The sequence below is a fragment of the Rhinolophus sinicus genome, linkage group LG10 (genome assembly GCF_036562045.2).
Source record: "Rhinolophus sinicus isolate RSC01 linkage group LG10, ASM3656204v1, whole genome shotgun sequence".
NCBI classification, from domain to species: Eukaryota; Metazoa; Chordata; class Mammalia; order Chiroptera; family Rhinolophidae; genus Rhinolophus; species Rhinolophus sinicus.
Window position 1 is genome coordinate 14,297,389 of NC_133759.1, and position 18,484 is coordinate 14,315,872.

The window sequence follows — 18,484 nt, forward strand, 5'->3', positions numbered from 1 at the left end:
CGTATTTATTGAGTATTCACTCTGAGCTAGGAACTGTGTGTTAAGCACATTTTACAAATGAGGGCATTGAGGCTCAAGGGGTTCCTCCGAAGTCGCCCAGTCAGAACACAGGGGCTATGGGTTAGATCATAGGAATAAATGAGAGCTAAAGCCAGATCGGAAATTAGGTCTAATATACAATGGCACCCTCGTTGCATTTCTTTGTCAGTGTTTTATCTGGAACACTTTTTGTTAATTTAGCTGAGCTGCTCCCAAATTATTCCATATTAGTGAGGTTTTTCTGTCACCATGAAAAGATGACTTGTTTACAGCCTCACTCTGGCCAAACTCTGGCTTCTTGTCTCAACGGGCTCAAGGGCAAAGGATGAAAGAAATGTCTGTGCCTGATTTTATCAATGCACTGACAACTTTTGGGAGTCCTAAAATATCATGACTTGGCTGATAGTAACGAATGTTTTATAGTTCTTGCTCTTTAATTTACAAAGTTTTCCCCATATGTCATCCCACGGCACCTCTCGTTTTCCCACACGTTCTGATAAAACCAAACAACATATGGTAGTAATGATACTGTCCTCTTATCAGACGTAAACGAAATGGTTTGACTTAAGGGTATATGCTCCACTGGTTTATTTTACTTTGTGTCCTAAATTCATTTTTGTTTCCCATTCCTTCTCCATTTCCCGGTTCCAAACAGGATATTGATAGCATTTCCCACCCAACCAGAAGCAGGAAGCACCTGAAAAGTCATGAGAAAAAGGTCCTTGTGCCAAACCAAAGACCAATTTTTTAAGAATTCAAAAGTTTGAGGCATTTTGGACAGGTGCCCACACACTTAGAGGCTTTCCTCAATTAAACCAACCTTCCCACATTCTGAAGAGATGACAGCTGACCCTCCCCGGGACCTACAATCAGGCCACAATTACAGAACAATGTGTGGTCTTTCTGACTACTTTCACCTGAGTTTTCTCATGATACCCTCATAATAACCCTCAGAAGTCAATGCAATGAGCCATTGCAGCATCCATTCCCATTCCCACTGAGGGTCCAGCCACAGGCTGCAGCCCAGAGGCAAAAGCATGGAAAAGCGGGCCTCAGGCAAGCATTCCACTGCCCCTCCATGGTCTCTCCGCTATTCCACAGGAAGCATACCCCTTCCTCTGGGGCCCTGCACCCATTGCCAGGACCAACAGTGGATTCCTACCATCCCTCTCTTCTATGGGCCCCAAGAGGCATTCAGACTCTATGCAAGTCTCAGTTTTTCCAGTTGTAAAATGAAATAATCCTGCCTTAATGCCACTTTGGGTCCTGGGGGAGAGGTACCCGGCAGTATACACTGGCAGGGATTTTCAAACATTGTGTTCCCTCTCTGTTTTCCCCTGTGGAGGGGGAACTTTTTGATAGCTGGGACTGTGTCACTTGGGTTTTATCTATTAGGCACTTCCCACAGTGTCTCACAGGCACTTAACAAGTGGAATCTTTCTGGTAGACAAATTAGTCTCCCCATGGTGATTAACAAACACTTGCTTGGCATATAGTACATTAGCACATAATATGGTGTGTTAGCATGTAGTATTCATCAGCATATACAGGCCAGGCACTGTTCTAAGAACTTACCCATATTAACTCAATACTTCCCACAGCCCCTTGAGGCAGGTGAGGCAGAGAGAGGTTCAATACCTCATCTGAGGTCACGCCGTTAACAAGCGGCAGAGTCAGCACTTGAACTCTGGCAGTCCGGGTCCAAAGTCTGTGCTCTTAGCTGCCATGCTGCTCTCCATGATGTGGCATATGGGTAACAGAATGGAAAGAAAAACTTGGCCTTGAGAAAGCCACGCCACACCTCCAGACCTAAACAAAGACAGGCTGGCCAAGTGATATCTGAAAGGTCATGTCAACTTCTAAAATAGTTGACCAAAATGTGATTCCCCCACCCAATGAATACAGAGCTTGCGTCACCAAGTTTTTCCACATTAACTAGAAATTATGGTTGCCTTCAGAGCCAAAGTAGGTTTAGTTTAGCCCACAACACAGAGAGGTGAAGATGCCCAAAGCCAACAGAGCAGAGGCAAGAGAACTGTGGCCTGCATGCCCCACCCTGCCAGTCCAGTCTTCTAGAGAAATCTGAGCGTCTGACATCCCTCATCTCTTACATGACCAAGAACCATAGAAATGTCCTGTTCAGTCCATTGTTCTAAGCGGCTGCTCTTATACACCAACACTGCGCACCCCGGCCCCACCCCTTACTCCTCCCTGGGTCAATGAATGAGTGAGGGTACAAAAGTGTGCCTGTGTGACCGCGGGGAAGGACTGGGCGGGGGCACGACCATTTTGCTAATGGCTTTGCGGGCTCCATTTGGCCATCATTAAGTCAAGGAACAATGAGAGGCCATCCTGGAAGCGTGAGTCAATCCCACAGCCACTGTTAAGAGGAATTTCGGTTCCTCTTTTGCTGTGTAAGGACCGCGAAATCTCCATGGCAAACAATAACAAGCGTGCATTTCTCACTCAGACATTTACAGATCAGCTGATTCTAGTTGGTTTCTGGCTGCAGGTTTGGTTCAGGTCTGTCCACACATCTCTCTTCTGGGACCAGTGAGCTGCCAGGGGCACGTTCTGAAGAACCCAGAGGGGTGGGGGGAGCCACGGTGCCACTGAGGCCCAGGCTCAGAGCTCACAGACTACTCTGGATGAGGGACAGATGGAGTAGACCTGAACCCAACTGTCACGGGCCCTGCGGCTGCTCTCCTGGCTCACGCAGGCTTCCACACTCCTGCCTGGCATCACGCCAGAACCATCATCTAAGAAGACAGGAAGGCAGGCAGACATTGCCTTCACCTCGTGACTAGACCTTTGGGATAGTTCTAACAGTCGCCCTCTTCTGACAGGTTCTTACTGAATTCTCTTTGAAATGGGAAAGTCCAAAACCCAAACAGAAACCACCACTACCCACCAGGGCACCAAATGGTTTGCTGAGGGCAGACATGCAAAATTCAAAACGCAGCTCTACCATTTACTGTATGGGTGACCTTTGGCAATTGATGTAAACTCTGAGCCTCTGCTTCCTCACAGCGTAACAGGAAAATGGCAACTCAGAAGTCCACCTACGGGGGCCCCACCCACACCCCTCAGCCCTTACCATTTCCATGGGAAGAAAGGGACGAATATGCTGACCAGTCAGAACACGGTCTTGACCCAATATTTCTGTATTTATACTACCTATCCCTCCCTCTTGACCAATTACATGTATATTATCATCTATTTTTCAGATAAAGTTTTTCTTCCGTCTGGGGCAATGTAAACAGGGCCAGAGTTTAATTTCCCCACATGGCCCAGCCAGAGGGGATCAAATGTTCATCTTCCAGGAAGGAAAGGGTTTGTGCCTCCTACAGGGACCCTGCCAGCTCTTCTGCAGGGCCATTTCACAAAACATCCTGCTAGGGCCACCTGAGTCCCCTTCAGGGCCTGCCAGGTCCTCCACAAAGCCGAAAAAATGCATGTGTCCAAATAGCATTTCTCAGAACCCTCTTTGGCGGCCACAATATTTGACACCTGGGAAAACCCAGGGAGGCCCAAAGGCAATGTGGGCATAGGCCAGTGGAGAAGTCTGTCCAAACAAATAAATTAGGGAGAAAATTAAAATATAAACAGGCAGCACTTAAAGAGGAAACAGGTTCTAGCTCTCTTGGAATTAGGCTAAGAAATCCTGAGTGTACAAGCTACAAAAGTGAAGAAAATGACAGCTTTTTCTGAATCCTTAAAGCTAGATTCGACTGACCTAAACAAGGATGAGTTCAATGGTCCCCAGTCCCAGCATTTGAAGATTTTAAGCAGGGAGCCTGAGGAAATACATTTTCCTCCCAAGACTCCGAATGCCCCTCGGTGAGGAGCTCTTAAAACTATGCTGAGAGTGCACCCAATCCTCCAGCGTCTGACAGGTGCATGGACCAGACAAGAAGGAAAGTCAGACTTTAGATGTTATGCAAACTGCATCCTAGGCCTTGTCTGGCCCCTGCCTCAGGACGTCTATCCACAGGTGTGGCCAGGAGCTGTCTCGGGAGCCTTACGTCCATCTGGGAGCTACACAGGCCTACAGAGACCATTGGAGCCACCCTCTGAATTTTCAGGCAAGGACACTGAGGCCCAGAGAAAGAAAGTAAGTTTCCCAAGGTTGCACAGCATCTAGCTGTGCCAGTAAACCAAGAGTTCTGTCTGACCGCTTAACTGAGGTTTGGTGACTTTTGGTCTCTGAGACTTCATAAAGCTTGGTAAGTACCATGGGCTCTGTGGCAGACATGGGCAAGGCTGGGCGGGTCCCGGAACTGCTGCCCCATTCTCACTCTCCTCATTACCTGGGCAGGGCCTCAGGCACCAAGATGCCATCTGGGGACCAGGCTGCCCTCCTCTAAGCGTTTGGAAAGTTGCGGGAAATGGAGATGGGCCGGGGGTGGTTGACAGCACAACGGGTAGAGGGGAGGGAGAATCAACAGCACCGACCTTCATAGCAAGGGATCAGCGTCCTGCCTTTGGCTTGGAGGTTGGACGGGATGATGTAACAGAAGCCGTGGGGCAGGATATGGTCTGTTTCGTAGTAGATGTTCTTCCAGCGGTGGGCGCAGGCCTGGAGGACAGAGAGGAGTTCAGAGCAGGAAAGTCAGCCCCAGGAGGTCGCCAAGCAGACCCCAACAGTGCCAGGTGGTTCTGTGGGAGGAGAGAGGAGCAGAGGGGCCAGAAGCCCTCTTCTCTCCCAACCAGCCACCCCTTTGAACCAGGCACTATTCTGGGCATCAGCAAAGTGCATGATGGGCATCAGCAAACGGAACAAGAACAAGCCCTGAGAGGAGACGGATAACAAACATCTGAACAAGGATTGTAGCTGGTGCTGAGCACTGGGAAGGAAAGACATGTGATTACGGGGTAGAGCCTGCGAGTAGGAAGGCCTAACGCATGAGAAAGAGCTGACCATTGAGCATATAGGGAAGTGTGTTCCAGAAGGACGGAATGTCAGGTGCAAAGGAAGCACGTGAGAAAGGCTTACAGGTTCGAGAGAAATACGGAGGCCAGTGGGGCTGGTCTGGAATGACTACGGTGGAGGGAGATGAGGCCAGAGGACAGCAGCCAGGCCATGGATAGGACGGGGGCAGGGGTGCCTCCTCTAGACCATGGGGACAACTATTATTTTAGCAGCTGGGTAACGGAAGCCGATGCAGTCTTACACAGGTGAGTGGTGTGCTCTGATTTAAAGTTTGGAAAAATAACTCAGGGGCTGTGTGGAGACTACAAGTGGGAATGAGTGGAGGTGAACATCCAGGTGAGAGATGATGCTGGCCTGAACCAGGAGACGAGAGAAGATATATTTGGGATGCACGCTGGAGGTAGAGCTGATGGGCTCTGCTAGATGTGGGGAGAGCAGGAAAGGGAGAGAAAGCAAGCCAGGTGAAGGCTAAGACAACCGCCAACACCCACCTTGGGGCCCTCAGGCCAGGATGGGTCTGCTGTGCATACCCCACCTGTGCAACTGTGCATTTAGTCCCTTGTTACGTATTTCCTGAGCACCTACTGCATGCCAGGCTCTGTGCTAGGCACTGAGGAGACAGCAGTGAATAGTCACGGCCCTTCTCTTGGGTCTGTCTGATGGGGAGGCAGACTCGAGTCCTCATGAGGGAACACACTGAGAAAAAGCCAAGGACCCAAAAGTCTACTCCCCTGCCCACCCCAACACCCACTGGATCAGCAGTCGGCCTCCAAACTTGAAACCCATCAGGGTCATCTGGAAGCCTTCTTAAAACAGACTGTGGGCCCCACCTTTGAGATGCTTGCGCAGGCGGCCTGGCGTGGGCCCCGAGAATGTGCACTTCTAACAACCTTTCAGGTGACCCTGAGGCCGCCAGTGTGTGGAACACACTTTGGGGAACTCCTGTGTAGAGCTGGTTCCGTGTAAAGTGGTAGGTTGAACCATATGAAATTGCTAATATTTTATTTTTATTTTTTTTTTACCTACAGAAACACTTCAGCATGCATATCATTAACTAGAAGTAAATGCTTGCTGATGGTTCTTTTTTTGAAGTAAACTTACAGCAAAATGCACAGATCTCAAGTGTACCATTCAATGAGATTTGACAAAGGCATATGTTCACGTAACCAAACCCTTAGCAAGATACAGAACATCCCAGCAGGAAGTTCCCTCACGCCAGAAAGTGGTTGGTTTTGACAGGCTGGTCAGGGAAGGCCTCCCTGAGGAGGTGACCTCTCAGGAGAGAACTGAAGAGAGTGAAGGAGCAGCTGACAGGGGATATGAGAGAAGGTTCAAGGAAGGGGTCCCTGAGGTGGGCAAGAGCTTGGCATGTGTGAGGAGATGAGGTCCTCAGGGACAGACAGACCCTTGGTCAGCTCTCAAGAGCAGCCCCTCAGCACTGAGGTCAAACCTGCAAGGAGATCCTCAGGGAGGGTTGTTCTCACACACAGACACTGGACCAGAAGCATCCTTCCCCACCCACCACAGGACACACCCAGCCTCACGCTTGGACACAACTGCCCACTCCAGTGATACGTGCGTGTCTCTGTACCTCTGAACACCCACAAGGCTGATGAGGAGCTGACCTGCTTACTCAGAGGACGATGCACTCTGCCCAGCCCCGGCCATTTCTCGTGGGAGTTCACGGCCCACTTCTACGAACAGATCACTTCGCTCTGGCCAACGGACTGAATTTTTAAATAATCGGAGTTTTTAACGTCTTGGTTTGTTTCTTTAAAATGCACTACAGGCCATGACATTCAGCATTTACGTGATCCACGCCTGACTTTTGCAACCCTGGAAGGTGGGCAGAGTTGTCTTTAGAATTCCCATTTTCTATATGGGCACCCTGAGTGTCACAGAGTGCTTTGCCCAAGTCACCGAACTAGTAAGTGCTGCAAACAGGATGGGAACACACCACTTCAGAGTCCTCCTGGTCTTACTAGAAAACATTTTCCATCTTGAGAGTCCCAATTCCTGCCTGATAAGCCATCAAAACCCACCCCTGAGGCAGGCCTGGTAGCTATTGTCCTTACAGACTTCCTCACGGGACCCAAGACATGAAATAACCACTCTGGGGTCGAATGGAATGCCCAGGCCGCTGAAGGGGGAGGAAGGGTTGGAGGGGGTTCTCTGGAGCCTGGTCACCCTTCAGGTCATTCTATGAAAAACCACTGTTGCCAGCCTCTCTGCTCTTCATCCCTCCAGACCACTGGCAGTAGGACCCTTCAGAAGGCCACTTTCTGCCAAGAGCCACGAGGACACACTCAGAATGACTGGAAACCTGAGCTGCCCACACACTGCCTCTCGCCTGATGACATGAAACTGTAAAAAAATCTCTTGTTCGTCCTTATACTGCAAACCACCCTCATTCCTCCCCACTCGGTACAGTTTTGTGCTCATAGCACATTTCTCAATAGACTGAAATGGTATGGGGCAAGGAGCTCTAAAATGTGTCACTAAGCAGATAATCATCCTATTCAGCTAAGTAATTGTGTGTGTTTTTAATTTTTAGTTCCAACTTGATTCTGATGGCTTGCAAACATGCATCACTGATTATCATCTAATTAGCTAGTAAATCAGTTATATTTTAGTTTCTGGATTCAGCAAAGCCCTTGGTTTCTAGGGCTCACCATATTTTACTGGATTTCTGGGTTGGAGGAACCATAAAAAGAGGTGGATGTTTATCGTGAGGCATACTGACTCTCGTAAGGGAGGATTTTCTGCGTTTACTAATTTATTGTCTCCTCATTTGCTTTGTTTTTTTCTAAGTGCCATAAGCTAAGGAGCAAGCTTAAAAAATTCCTAGAAGATCCAAATATTGCATTTCACAGTAAACAAAACTAAAATTAGGGCATTCTGTGAGGTCAGAGATCAAAGTGTCGAAGGCAGCATGCATCTAGGAAAACAAGGACAAATGCCTCTGAATATAAATTATAAAAAGACTATTTAGCCCTGATTATCGTTATATATACACACATGTCAGTCTGACCCCTACATTAAAAAAAACTCCCAGGGACTGTCTCCAAACCATTAATAACTCCATCAATCTCTCCAAATGAGCTCTGCTATGAGGGAGAAATGGGGCAGAGAAGGAAGAACAGGAAAAAGAGAGCATTCTCTGGAAACAGCAAGACTCGATCAAACTCATATTCCAAATAATTATAACAAAGGGTAGGAGGGGCTAGCACCACCCCAAATCTTGGAATCAGACATATTTCAAGTTATAAGGATTGTTTTTCCTCCCAAAAGGAGAAAATGAGCAATTTTTGTCAGAGGTCTTTTTGTTGTATAGAAACAGCACGTCCTGGGAGGGGTGAGAGGGAGTGGGCTTTTCTGGGTGTTTCAGCCACAAAGGCACGTAAGTCCCCACCCCCACCCTCTTACACGTGCATTTGCAGATGGCCAGAGCTCTAACCAGGCCCTCGGGTCCACCCCTGGGCCACTGAGAACAGTGGGCAGAGGGAACAGGGCTGTGATGCCACAGAAAGATGTCCCTTCCTCCAGCCAAGAGAAGAAGTGGCCTTGGAGCCACAGGGAAAGCTTCTGGGATGCTAGAGAAGTCCTTCTGGGAATGTTCTCCCAGAGAAGGTGTACACAGATTATTTGTGTACTTTCCTGCACGCGTATTATAGCTCAATAAAAAGCTCACTTAAAAAAAATCAGGAAACAGAGCAACCAAAGTCAATGTAAAAATGTACCCTGTGGTTTTGAAAAACAGGGACAGCTGAGACATGGCAAATAGATAGGGACTGCTCTGATGTTTGCAAAGGAAACAGCAGAGATAGAGCCGGAGAGCTCTACTTCCACCCAGAGATTATCTAGACACTCATATTACTTGTTGTCTGAGCCTTGGAGACGAATGAAAAGCAGAAACCAGACTTGGACATTTTGAGTCGTCCTCCCAGGTCTAAGAGAAGAGTTAGTGCCTGCGCTAGGTTTGTTGGGTAGTTATGGCAAAAAGTGATTTTTCCCCCCTTATTTCTTAAACTGCCGTCTGCACACTGGGAGTATGGGGTGAGAGTGTAGAAATGGAAGGGGCTTATCGCTCTCTAATCCCCACGCTGTGTTCACACCTGGTATCATTTGTTCCCTGGGGAAAAACTGGAAAGTACCACAACACCTGTGAGCTGAGACTGGCAGACACAAGCCAAGGTCAGCCTGCCAGCCCAGCCCAATGACCTGGGTCTTGCCAGAGCTGATTGCTAGGTCCATGGGCCAGAAAACGCCATTTTTCATTGGGACGCTTGACTCTCTGTCACAGCTTTCAAATTCTTCCTTTGTTCTTTACTTTGAAATCAGCACCAGATACCATTTTCAAAACGCTACCTTACCTCTTCCTTTTCAAACCCAACCTTAGAATCCAATATTATGCTCCTTGGGGATACAGGTCTCATGCCCACACCTCCAGGTACCTTCTGAGCTCTCGATATGTGTTTGAATAAAACATTCTCTTCCTGTATTTTATTTTAAGATAGTTGCCTCCAAGAAAGCTCTGACAGGTAGATTTGAGACATTAAAAAGCAAGTGGACATGAGGCCTTTAAAAATGTAAATGTGACTAGGTCACCACTCCTGGTACGTTGTCAACTACTACTTCTGAGAGGCATTTCACAGCATTTTGCTTCATGCTTTTGTCAACCACTTAGAATCAGCCACCAAGAAGAGATGGCAATGGATTTGGTTTCTAAGAGTTTTAACATTGACACTCTGCCCCTGTATTATCCAAACATACTTTCAGACAGCACTCCTGAGAGTAATCTTCTCCAAGCACTGAGAATAAAAAGGATAGAAGATTTGGTCTCTGTCCCCTCGTGGCTTCCATATAAAAGGACACATACACGCAAAATAAATTACACATATAAAGTAACCATACAATGCTGAGTTCCTAATGACACGAAAGGTGCTAAACTTGTTTCAGACAGAATTGTCACCAATGGCAGGCTTCATGGAGTCAACACCAGAGAGGACAGAGCAGGGTGGGAACAGAGGGGACTTAGGACAAGTCTTATCTTACAAGACAGTATATGCACAAAAATGTACAAGGACTACTCAACAACAAAAAATAATCCAATGTAAAACTGAGCACATGACCTGAACAGACATTTCTCCAAAGAAGTCATGTGAGGTATGATCAAAAACTATGATGCATGTTTAAATTTAAAAAATTATTCCAGTAAAAGACACACTGCCATTAATCCCTCTCAAAATACTCCCCCTTGCTTCAAATATACTTATCCCATCGTTCTTGCCGCTTTATGAAGTAGTTCTGGAAGTCCTCTTTCGTGAGTGTCTTTAGTTGTGCTGTCGTGGCTGCCTCGATATTCTGAATCATTTTGACTTTGGGAAAGAGCCAGAAGTCGCATGGTGCCAGGTTTGGTGAATAAGGTGGATGAGGACACACCATGATGTTTTTATTTGACAGAAATTGCCATATACCAGAAGTGATGTGTGACACGGAGCATTGCCATGATGGAGGATGATTTACGGCACACTTTAAAACATACCTTCTCTCAACCATAGCTCACACTCAACTGATTGCACCGAACAAGTTGAAACTTGTCACACGCTGTTACTAAGGTTCCAAACACCATTTCCCATATTGAAGATCCCTGCCTTTCCGTTGGATGGCACTCAGCAGCAGCATTCACCATATTGGCTGACCACAACAGAAAGGATCCATGTCACACATTGCTTCTGGTATACGGCAATTTCTGTCAAATAAAACCATTACGGTATGTCCTCATCCACCTTATTCAATGGATGTGGCACCGTGGACTTCTGGCTCTTCCCCAAAGTCAAAATGACCATGAAAGGTAAACATTTTGAATCGATTCAGGACATCGAGGCAGCCACGACAGCGCAACTAAAGACACTCATGAAAGAGGACTTCCAGAACTGCTTCAGAAAGTGGCAAGAACGATGGGATCAGTATGTTTGTGAGGGGTATTATTTTGAGGGGGATTAATGGCAATGTGCCTTTTACTATAAGAAATTCTTTTTATTTAAACATTCACCATATTGTTTGATCACACCTTGTACAAATGACCAAAAAGCACATGAAAAGATGCTCAACATCACAAACTATTAGGGAAATGAAGATCAAAGCCACCAAGAAATATCACCTCATACCCATTAGGATGGCTACTACAGTGTCTCCCCAAAAATAAGACCTAGCTGGACAATCAGCTCTAATGCGTCTTTTGGAGCAAAAAATAATATAAGACCCAGTATTATGTTATCTTATATTAATTTTTGCTCCAAAAGACGCATTAGAGCTGATTGTCGGGCTAGGTCTTATTTTCGGCAAAACAGGATATTTAAAAAAAAAAAACAGAAAATAAGTGTTGGTGATGATGTGGAGAAATTGGAATGCCTCTTTTGTGCACCGCTGCTGGGAATGTAAAATGACACAGCCACTGTCGGAAATAGCATGGTGGTTCCTCAAAAAAATTAAAAATAAGAATTACCATAAGGTTTTGGAATCCCACTTCTGAATATATATACAAAAGAATTGAAAACAGGACATTGAAGAGATATTTGCATACCCATGTTCACATCGGCAGTATGCACAATAGCTAAGAAGTGGAAGCAACCCAAATATCCATCAACAGATGAATGGATAAAGAAAATGTCATATACCGGGGGTGCCAAAAAATTGTATACAAGTGGACACTTGGTTAACATTGCTCAAGCAGTAGTTCACCATAATCAAAAGTATCTGGACGCTGATGGTAACCACTTTGAGCACCTCTTGTAATTGCAGAAGTCAAATGTGACCTGTATTCACCTCTTGTTGTTGGAATATACTGAGTATTACAATTTTAATACAGTTTTCCTTTCTTAAAATGTGTATACATTTTTTGGCACCCTCTGTATATATACAATGAAATATTATTCAGCCCTAAGACAAGGAAATCCTGTCATGTGCTATAATATGGATGAACCTTGAGGACATTATGCTAAGTGAAATGAGCCAGTCACAAGAAGACAACGCATAGAAATGAAATCATGTAGTATTATCTAAAATAGTCACTCTTACAAAGAAAAAAGATTGATAGTCACAAGTGGCTGGTGGAGGGGGACACAGGGAGTTATTAAATGGGTTATCGAGTTTGTTTTGCAAGATTAAAAAGCTCTAGAGATCTGTCACACAATAATGTGCATACAGGTGGTGCTACTGTACTGTACACTTAAAAATGGATACAATGGCAAATTTTATGTTGCATTTCTGACAATTTTTCAAAAAGTCATGAGGGAAATGGGTGCTGTTGGATGCCCCTCTCCTTCTCCAGCACCCACATACGGTGGCTTATTAAATGCAGGGTGCAGTAACTATTTTTTAAAAATGAGAAAAACAGCTCCGCATGTAATGAATTAGCACAGGATTATCATAGCACCATTACCACAAATGCCCCAGCTCCGCCTTTGTGGCCTCCTTTGCTAAATCGTCCCCGTGACCCTCACTGCCATTCATGTCCCCAGAGATGGCCCCTTCCTGATACTAATTTGCAGTGATGCAGAACCCTCGGGAAACAGACTCTCAGCCCCATAGAGGTTATCCTTCCATGGGGAGAGGAATTATTTTCACAGGAGCAACCTCTGGCTGTAGGCTCCAAGCTCTCCAGAGTGTCATGTGTTATGCTGTCATCAGGCCACTGCCTCCTCTGTTCTGAATCTCAACCTCAGGTCACCCTGATTTGGGATGGATCAGCTGGTTTCCTCCTTTCCATAGGAGGGCAGACAACCTTTCTGGTCCTCCTGGGCCCGAGTTGTCCAGTCAGGGTCAGGCCAATACATCTAGAGGAATGCAGAGGCTTGGAGAGGGTCCAGGGCAGCCCACGACAGTGATTAAAGGACTAGAAACCAAGACAAATAGCGGGGTCGGGGACTCTCAACACGACCTACAATGGTTTCCAGTAGGGAGACCCCACAACACTGGTGACAGCATCCAGCTGCTCCCTTCCTCCCCACAGGGGGCTGACAAGGGGGAGCTGCTTCATTTGTGCTGAGAAGGCAGGCGGGATTCAGATGAGCAGCCTCTGCTGTGGAGAAATTTAACACAAAAGCAGGCTCCTCAGAGACGGGACGGAAACATTTTGCCTCGATCCTGCAGGAAAACCTGTCTCCCCTGGGATAGAATATATGTATACTCTCTGCTTTATAGCATGTGGCCCAATGGGAGCCCTCAATAACTGGCAACTAGTATTATTTTGCCTTCTTGATCTTATGCTTTTATAACAAAAAAACTCATACAGCTTCCAAAAAAAAGCCCATGCATGGCAAGAAAAGGCCTACAAAATCAGGAGACTGGTTACCTCAGTGGGGAGTGGCACGAGGGCACATTCTGCCATGGTAGCAATGGGGATGCATGTGTGTACAGCTATGAAAAAATTCACTTGAAGTTGTGCGTATTAAGTACATGAATGTCATACCTCAATAGAAAAGGGTAAAATAGAATGAAAACAAAAAATGGACAAAACCTATGAAGCAGTTATAAATTCCTTTTTGTCGGGTCCAATAAAGCTTTCTGCAATAGTGGAAATGGTCTCTCTCGATGCTCTTCACTACAGTAGCCAGCAGCCACCTGTGGCTCCTGGTCACTCAACATGTGGCCAGTTTACCGGAAGAACTGAATTTTTAACTTACATCAGTGTAAACTTTAATAACTGCATATGGCTGGTGGCTACCTTACTGGGCGCACAGCTCTAGGAAAACACGAATCTCAAGGACAATGATTCATTTTTTCTGTGCATCTCCCTCAAAAAACCTAATGGATCAGAATTCATCATATACATTTGGGGAGCCAAATAAATGACTGTTTAAAAATGATATGTATTTCATAAAATACAGTATCATGTAGGAATGAAGAGGAATGAACTACTGATACACACAACATGGATTAATCTCAAAAGTATTCTTTTGGGTAAAAGGACCCTTACCCAAAAGAGCACACACTGTGGAATTCCATTTTTATGAAGTTCTAGAGAAAGCAAAAGTAACCCATGGTACTGCAATTCATCACAGTGGTTGCCTCGGGATGGAAGGAGTTGACTAGAAAGGGACAGAAGAGAACTTTTTAGAATGACAGAAATAGTTTGTATCTTGATGGGGTGGGCGTGTTACACACAGGTGTGTACAAGTGTCAAAGCCCAAGCTGTAATCTTAAGATCTGTGCATTTTGTGTACATTAGACCTCAACTTTAGACACACACACACAAATATTTATGTAATGAACAAGATTCACAAAGCGCTTTTATTACGCAGTTTGTCATATTTCATTAGCCACATCTCAGCACCCCTGGGACCAAGATGATTAACATCTGACAGATAAAGAAAATGAAAACATCTGTCACTTGTCCACATAGTAGTCCAGAACAGGCAACCTCACTCAAAGCCGTGCCCTGTCACCATGCCAAGCAGCTTTCCTAAGAGGTCAAAGTCATTCATTCTGAGTGCCACCCCGTCCCCACGCACCCCCAGGTGGCCTTACCAGCACACGGCCATCGGCCTTGGGCTGCCGGGCCAGGCTCACCCCCATCCACTCATCATCCCGGTCTTCCCGGCAGGTCTTCCCACAGGACATGCCCCGATTCTTCCCTGGAGGAGAAAGAGACAAGTCAGATGTGCATTGAGGAACGATGTCCCGCTGGCTGCTTGTCAAAGGGTGGTCTGTAGCCCAAACGTTTCTCACCAGCTCCCGAGGAAATAAGGAACTTACAACAAAGTGTAAAATCAGCTCCACTACCATGCATGCTGTTTAATTCAGCCAGCATGTTTTTTTTCATAGCAAGACTTTCTCGATGGAGGAAGCAGTGCTTTGGCTTATGTTCTGAAGCAAACTCCTTACTGGGCTGTGCACCAGTAACAAACAAGTCACCAGCCAGTCACACTCCTTTGCTGCTAAAGAAAATCATGACGATACTTCATTCACAAATAATAACAATCAGAAGCTTTAGATGGGAACAGACTTGGGAGAAACGGCGGAGTTGAAGTGGTTATAACAACACAGCTCTACTTACTGAGTGCCTACTATGTGCCAAGCACAAGTCTGTATATTCACCTCTATTATCTCACTTAATCTTCTCAAGGTCCTATTGTGAGGTAGGTATCTTAGTCCTGATTTTAAAGGTGAGGAAACTGAGGCCAAAGAGGCTGTGGGACATTCCCAGTGAGTCCCAACTAGTAACTGGCACAGCGGGGCTCGGAACCCAGGCAGAGCCGTCTGATTCCAAAGATGGGGTAGTTTCCACTGAACCAACACGAGCTTTTTAAAACTTCCATCAATCGTATCTTTCCCTACTTAAAATACAAAACCTCGAATTGATTCTAATGGCCTCTCCCTTCATACACAGACTAAAATCCTAACACCTTACCCAGCCTGCTGGGCCCTGTGTGACCCAGCTCCAGCCCACCTTCCAGTCTCCTCTGCTCCCGCTGTCTCCTGCTCACCACTCCAGCTTCACAGACCTCACTGTGCGCTTTCAAATGGCACATGCTTTCCTCTGCTCAGAGGTTCTGCTTCTGGTACCTGCTCAGCTAACTAACCACTGTGCATCTTTCCAGTCATGTATGGATCAAATATGAGGTTGGTGCAAAAGCAATTACTACCCCACCCCCCGCCCCGTCTTCAAGCACTCAACTGTTTGTGTTAATGTCTCTTTTGCCCACTAATTTGCAAGGCCCGGGATGGCAGGGTCTTTGTTTTGTTCACCAGTGTATCCCAGTGCTTAGTAAGTAATAGGTACTCAATGTGCAATGAATGGGAGGGAGGGAGGGAGGGAGGGAGGGAGGGAGGGAGGAGTGGATGAACGATCAGGCCACTTTGAGAAGAAAAAGAGGAAAGTATGAGGATGCAGAACCCATTTCCACCTTGGCAGTGATGTCCACTCACCTCGAGCCATGTCCAGTTCGGTGCATCTCCGGTCAGGGTTGGTGTGGATGCGGCACTTAAACACAGCCCCCGGGGACTTCACTGAAGTGCTGTACTTGGAATCTGCCTTTGGTGCACCCACGAGGACCCTGCACATCAAGAAGAAAGGGCGTTCTGTCACAATCCAGTACCAGGAGAGAGGAGGCCGGTGGTTAAATCTTCACGCAGCCAGGAGTGTGCGTCTGCATCACACTGTGCTGGCAGGCTGTGGGGGAGGGCCCCCTACATGGAACCTGTTAGATTTTCTCCAGGCACACTTAAAGCTTAAGTTTGGTTGGGAACACACACAACCCACAAAAGCTTCTTATACAGAATCGATAAAGAACTCCCACAAATCAAAAAAGGAAAATACAGCTATCCAATAGAATAATGGGCCAAAGACTCGAACAGCTACTTGACAAGACAATAACCAAATGGCCAATGAACATATGAGAGGCACTCAAGGATATTAGTTATCAGAGAAATCCCAATGAGATACCACTTCACTACTAGAAGGCTAAGACCAAAAATGACTGAAAATGCCAAGGGCTGGCAAGGATATGGAGCAACTGGAACCCTCAGAGGCTGCTGGTGGGAGTGTAAACCATTACAAGCCCATTGGCAGACAATTCAATCGTTTCTAACAAAGCCGAACATGTGTCTACCACCCTATTCCATTTCTAGGAACATATCCAGCCGACATTCGTACAGATGTCTACCAGGAGACATGTACAAAAATATTCACAGCTGAATACATAATGTCCAAAAACGAAGAAACCCAAAGGTCCATCAATGCCAAAATGCATAAGTAAATTGTGGTATAGAAATACAACAGAATTCTACTCAGCAATGAAAATCAATGGACACCACTCAACTGTAACCACACGGCTGAATCACAAATGGAACACTGAGCAAAAGCCGTCAGAGACAAGAGCATACTCACTGTCTGATTCTATTTATCTGAAGTTCAAAGCAGCTGAAGTTTAACTGTGGTGTTAGAGGTCAGAGTAATGGTTACCTGTACTTGGAGGCGAAGAGGGGTTGTTGTTGGGAAGAGGGGGCTTTCTGGAGGTACGCAAGATGTTCTACTTTTCAACCTGAGCGGTGTTTACACAGATTTGTGATAATTCATTAAATTGTATATATGATATGGGCACTTTTCTGGATGTGCGTTAGACTTCAATTAAAAAAAACCTGAGCAAATGAAAAATAAGACATTGGGGGATGCCATTTCTCTTCTGTGTCCACCTCATCCCCCTACCACACGCAGCACATACAGTGAGGGGGACACAGGAAAGCGGTAGTGGTGTAGAATTAGAAACACATCCTCTATGCCAACGCCCATCAGAGATCGAATCGTTCGCGTACAAACAGGGGCAAGCATGAATCTCTACAACCTTCATCTTGAACTGGAAAGCTGCCTCGGGGATGAGCCATCCCCAGCAGGACCCTTCCCGCTGGAGGAAAAGAGTAAGACCTGCCAAGAAGATAGATAAGACATATTTGGGCCTGTGTGGGCGCAGCACACGGCGGGGACAGCAGAGAGTTCCCCTCCAGATGTTACAAAAACAACCTTGATCTACAGTTTTATGCATTGTTTCTGGAAAGCAGTCAACCGAAGCGCTATAGCAAAGAATACCAAATAGCACCCATCAGGCATGGTTTGTGCTGAGCTCTGAGCCGTTCGGAAAAAGATTTGCACAATAAGACTTTAAACACAATACCCACACCGAAGTTCAAAGAGTAGCACATTCCAAGCCACTGCTCAATGAGAACACAAACTGCTCCATGTCTCCAGAGCCTGAAAAGGGGATGCAATTCGCCTGGAAACGTATGCGGCACATTATGAAATAGATCGTCTCCACTTGCCTAGGAATAGAAAGCATTACGCATTAGGTGTCTGTGGAAAAGGTGTCTAGTAGAGGCTAAAATGACCCCAGACAGCATCCCTGGGGATATGGACGGGACCCAGACTCGCCCCACTTTGTCCTGAAAGCCACCTTCATCTTGGGATCTTGGACACTCAACCTTCACCCCTTCCCTGGCCTCACACTGACACTGCTCCCCAACCCACACGCCGGCTGAGCCAAAGGGTAGATATCTAATCAGACAACAGAAGTCTGAGTCCCTCAGACGGGCCTTCAGCAAAAGCTGGCAGATATCACAAGGGACAGCCACACTAATCTGGCTCAGACATGTGTTACCAGGTTCACGGGAAGGCATGTGGGCCCCATCTTAATTGCCACTGCCCCTTGAGCCCAATCCCTCAATATCCAGAAGGTAAAGGATCTCTGAGGACACAAGGAACCGGAAAGATCCACCCCTTCTTGGAGACGTTCCTTCAGGGTCAGTGTTGGAGAATCTGTATTTGATTCTGTGAGGAGTCAAGGCACACCCTGCTGGGGTGTGAGAGGAGCCAGGCCCCGAACAAGCTGCCCCGCAGCCCCTCAGAAACGCCCTGGGAAGCTGCCCTTCCAGGTGTCACTGGGCAGCTCTGTCTTCTGGCCTCACCATGGTGGGCCACACAGCTGCACAACTCCAAGCTGGAACGCTCAGCCTTCG

The 18,484-nt window shown here is 46.5% G+C and overlaps 1 protein-coding gene across 1 annotated transcript in view; it reads right to left on the minus strand.

Moving 5' to 3' along the window:
• ITGA9 (integrin subunit alpha 9) overlaps positions 1–18,484 on the minus strand; it is a 298,459-nt gene that overhangs the window by 265,058 nt on the left and 14,917 nt on the right. The window contains exons 2-4 of the mRNA XM_019727631.2: positions 15,905–16,032; positions 14,504–14,610; positions 4,495–4,618 (exon numbers count right to left, since the gene is read on the minus strand). Coding sequence (XP_019583190.2) covers positions 4,495–4,618; positions 14,504–14,610; positions 15,905–16,032 — 359 coding nt within the window. The remainder of the gene's footprint in view (positions 1–4,494; positions 4,619–14,503; positions 14,611–15,904; positions 16,033–18,484) is intronic.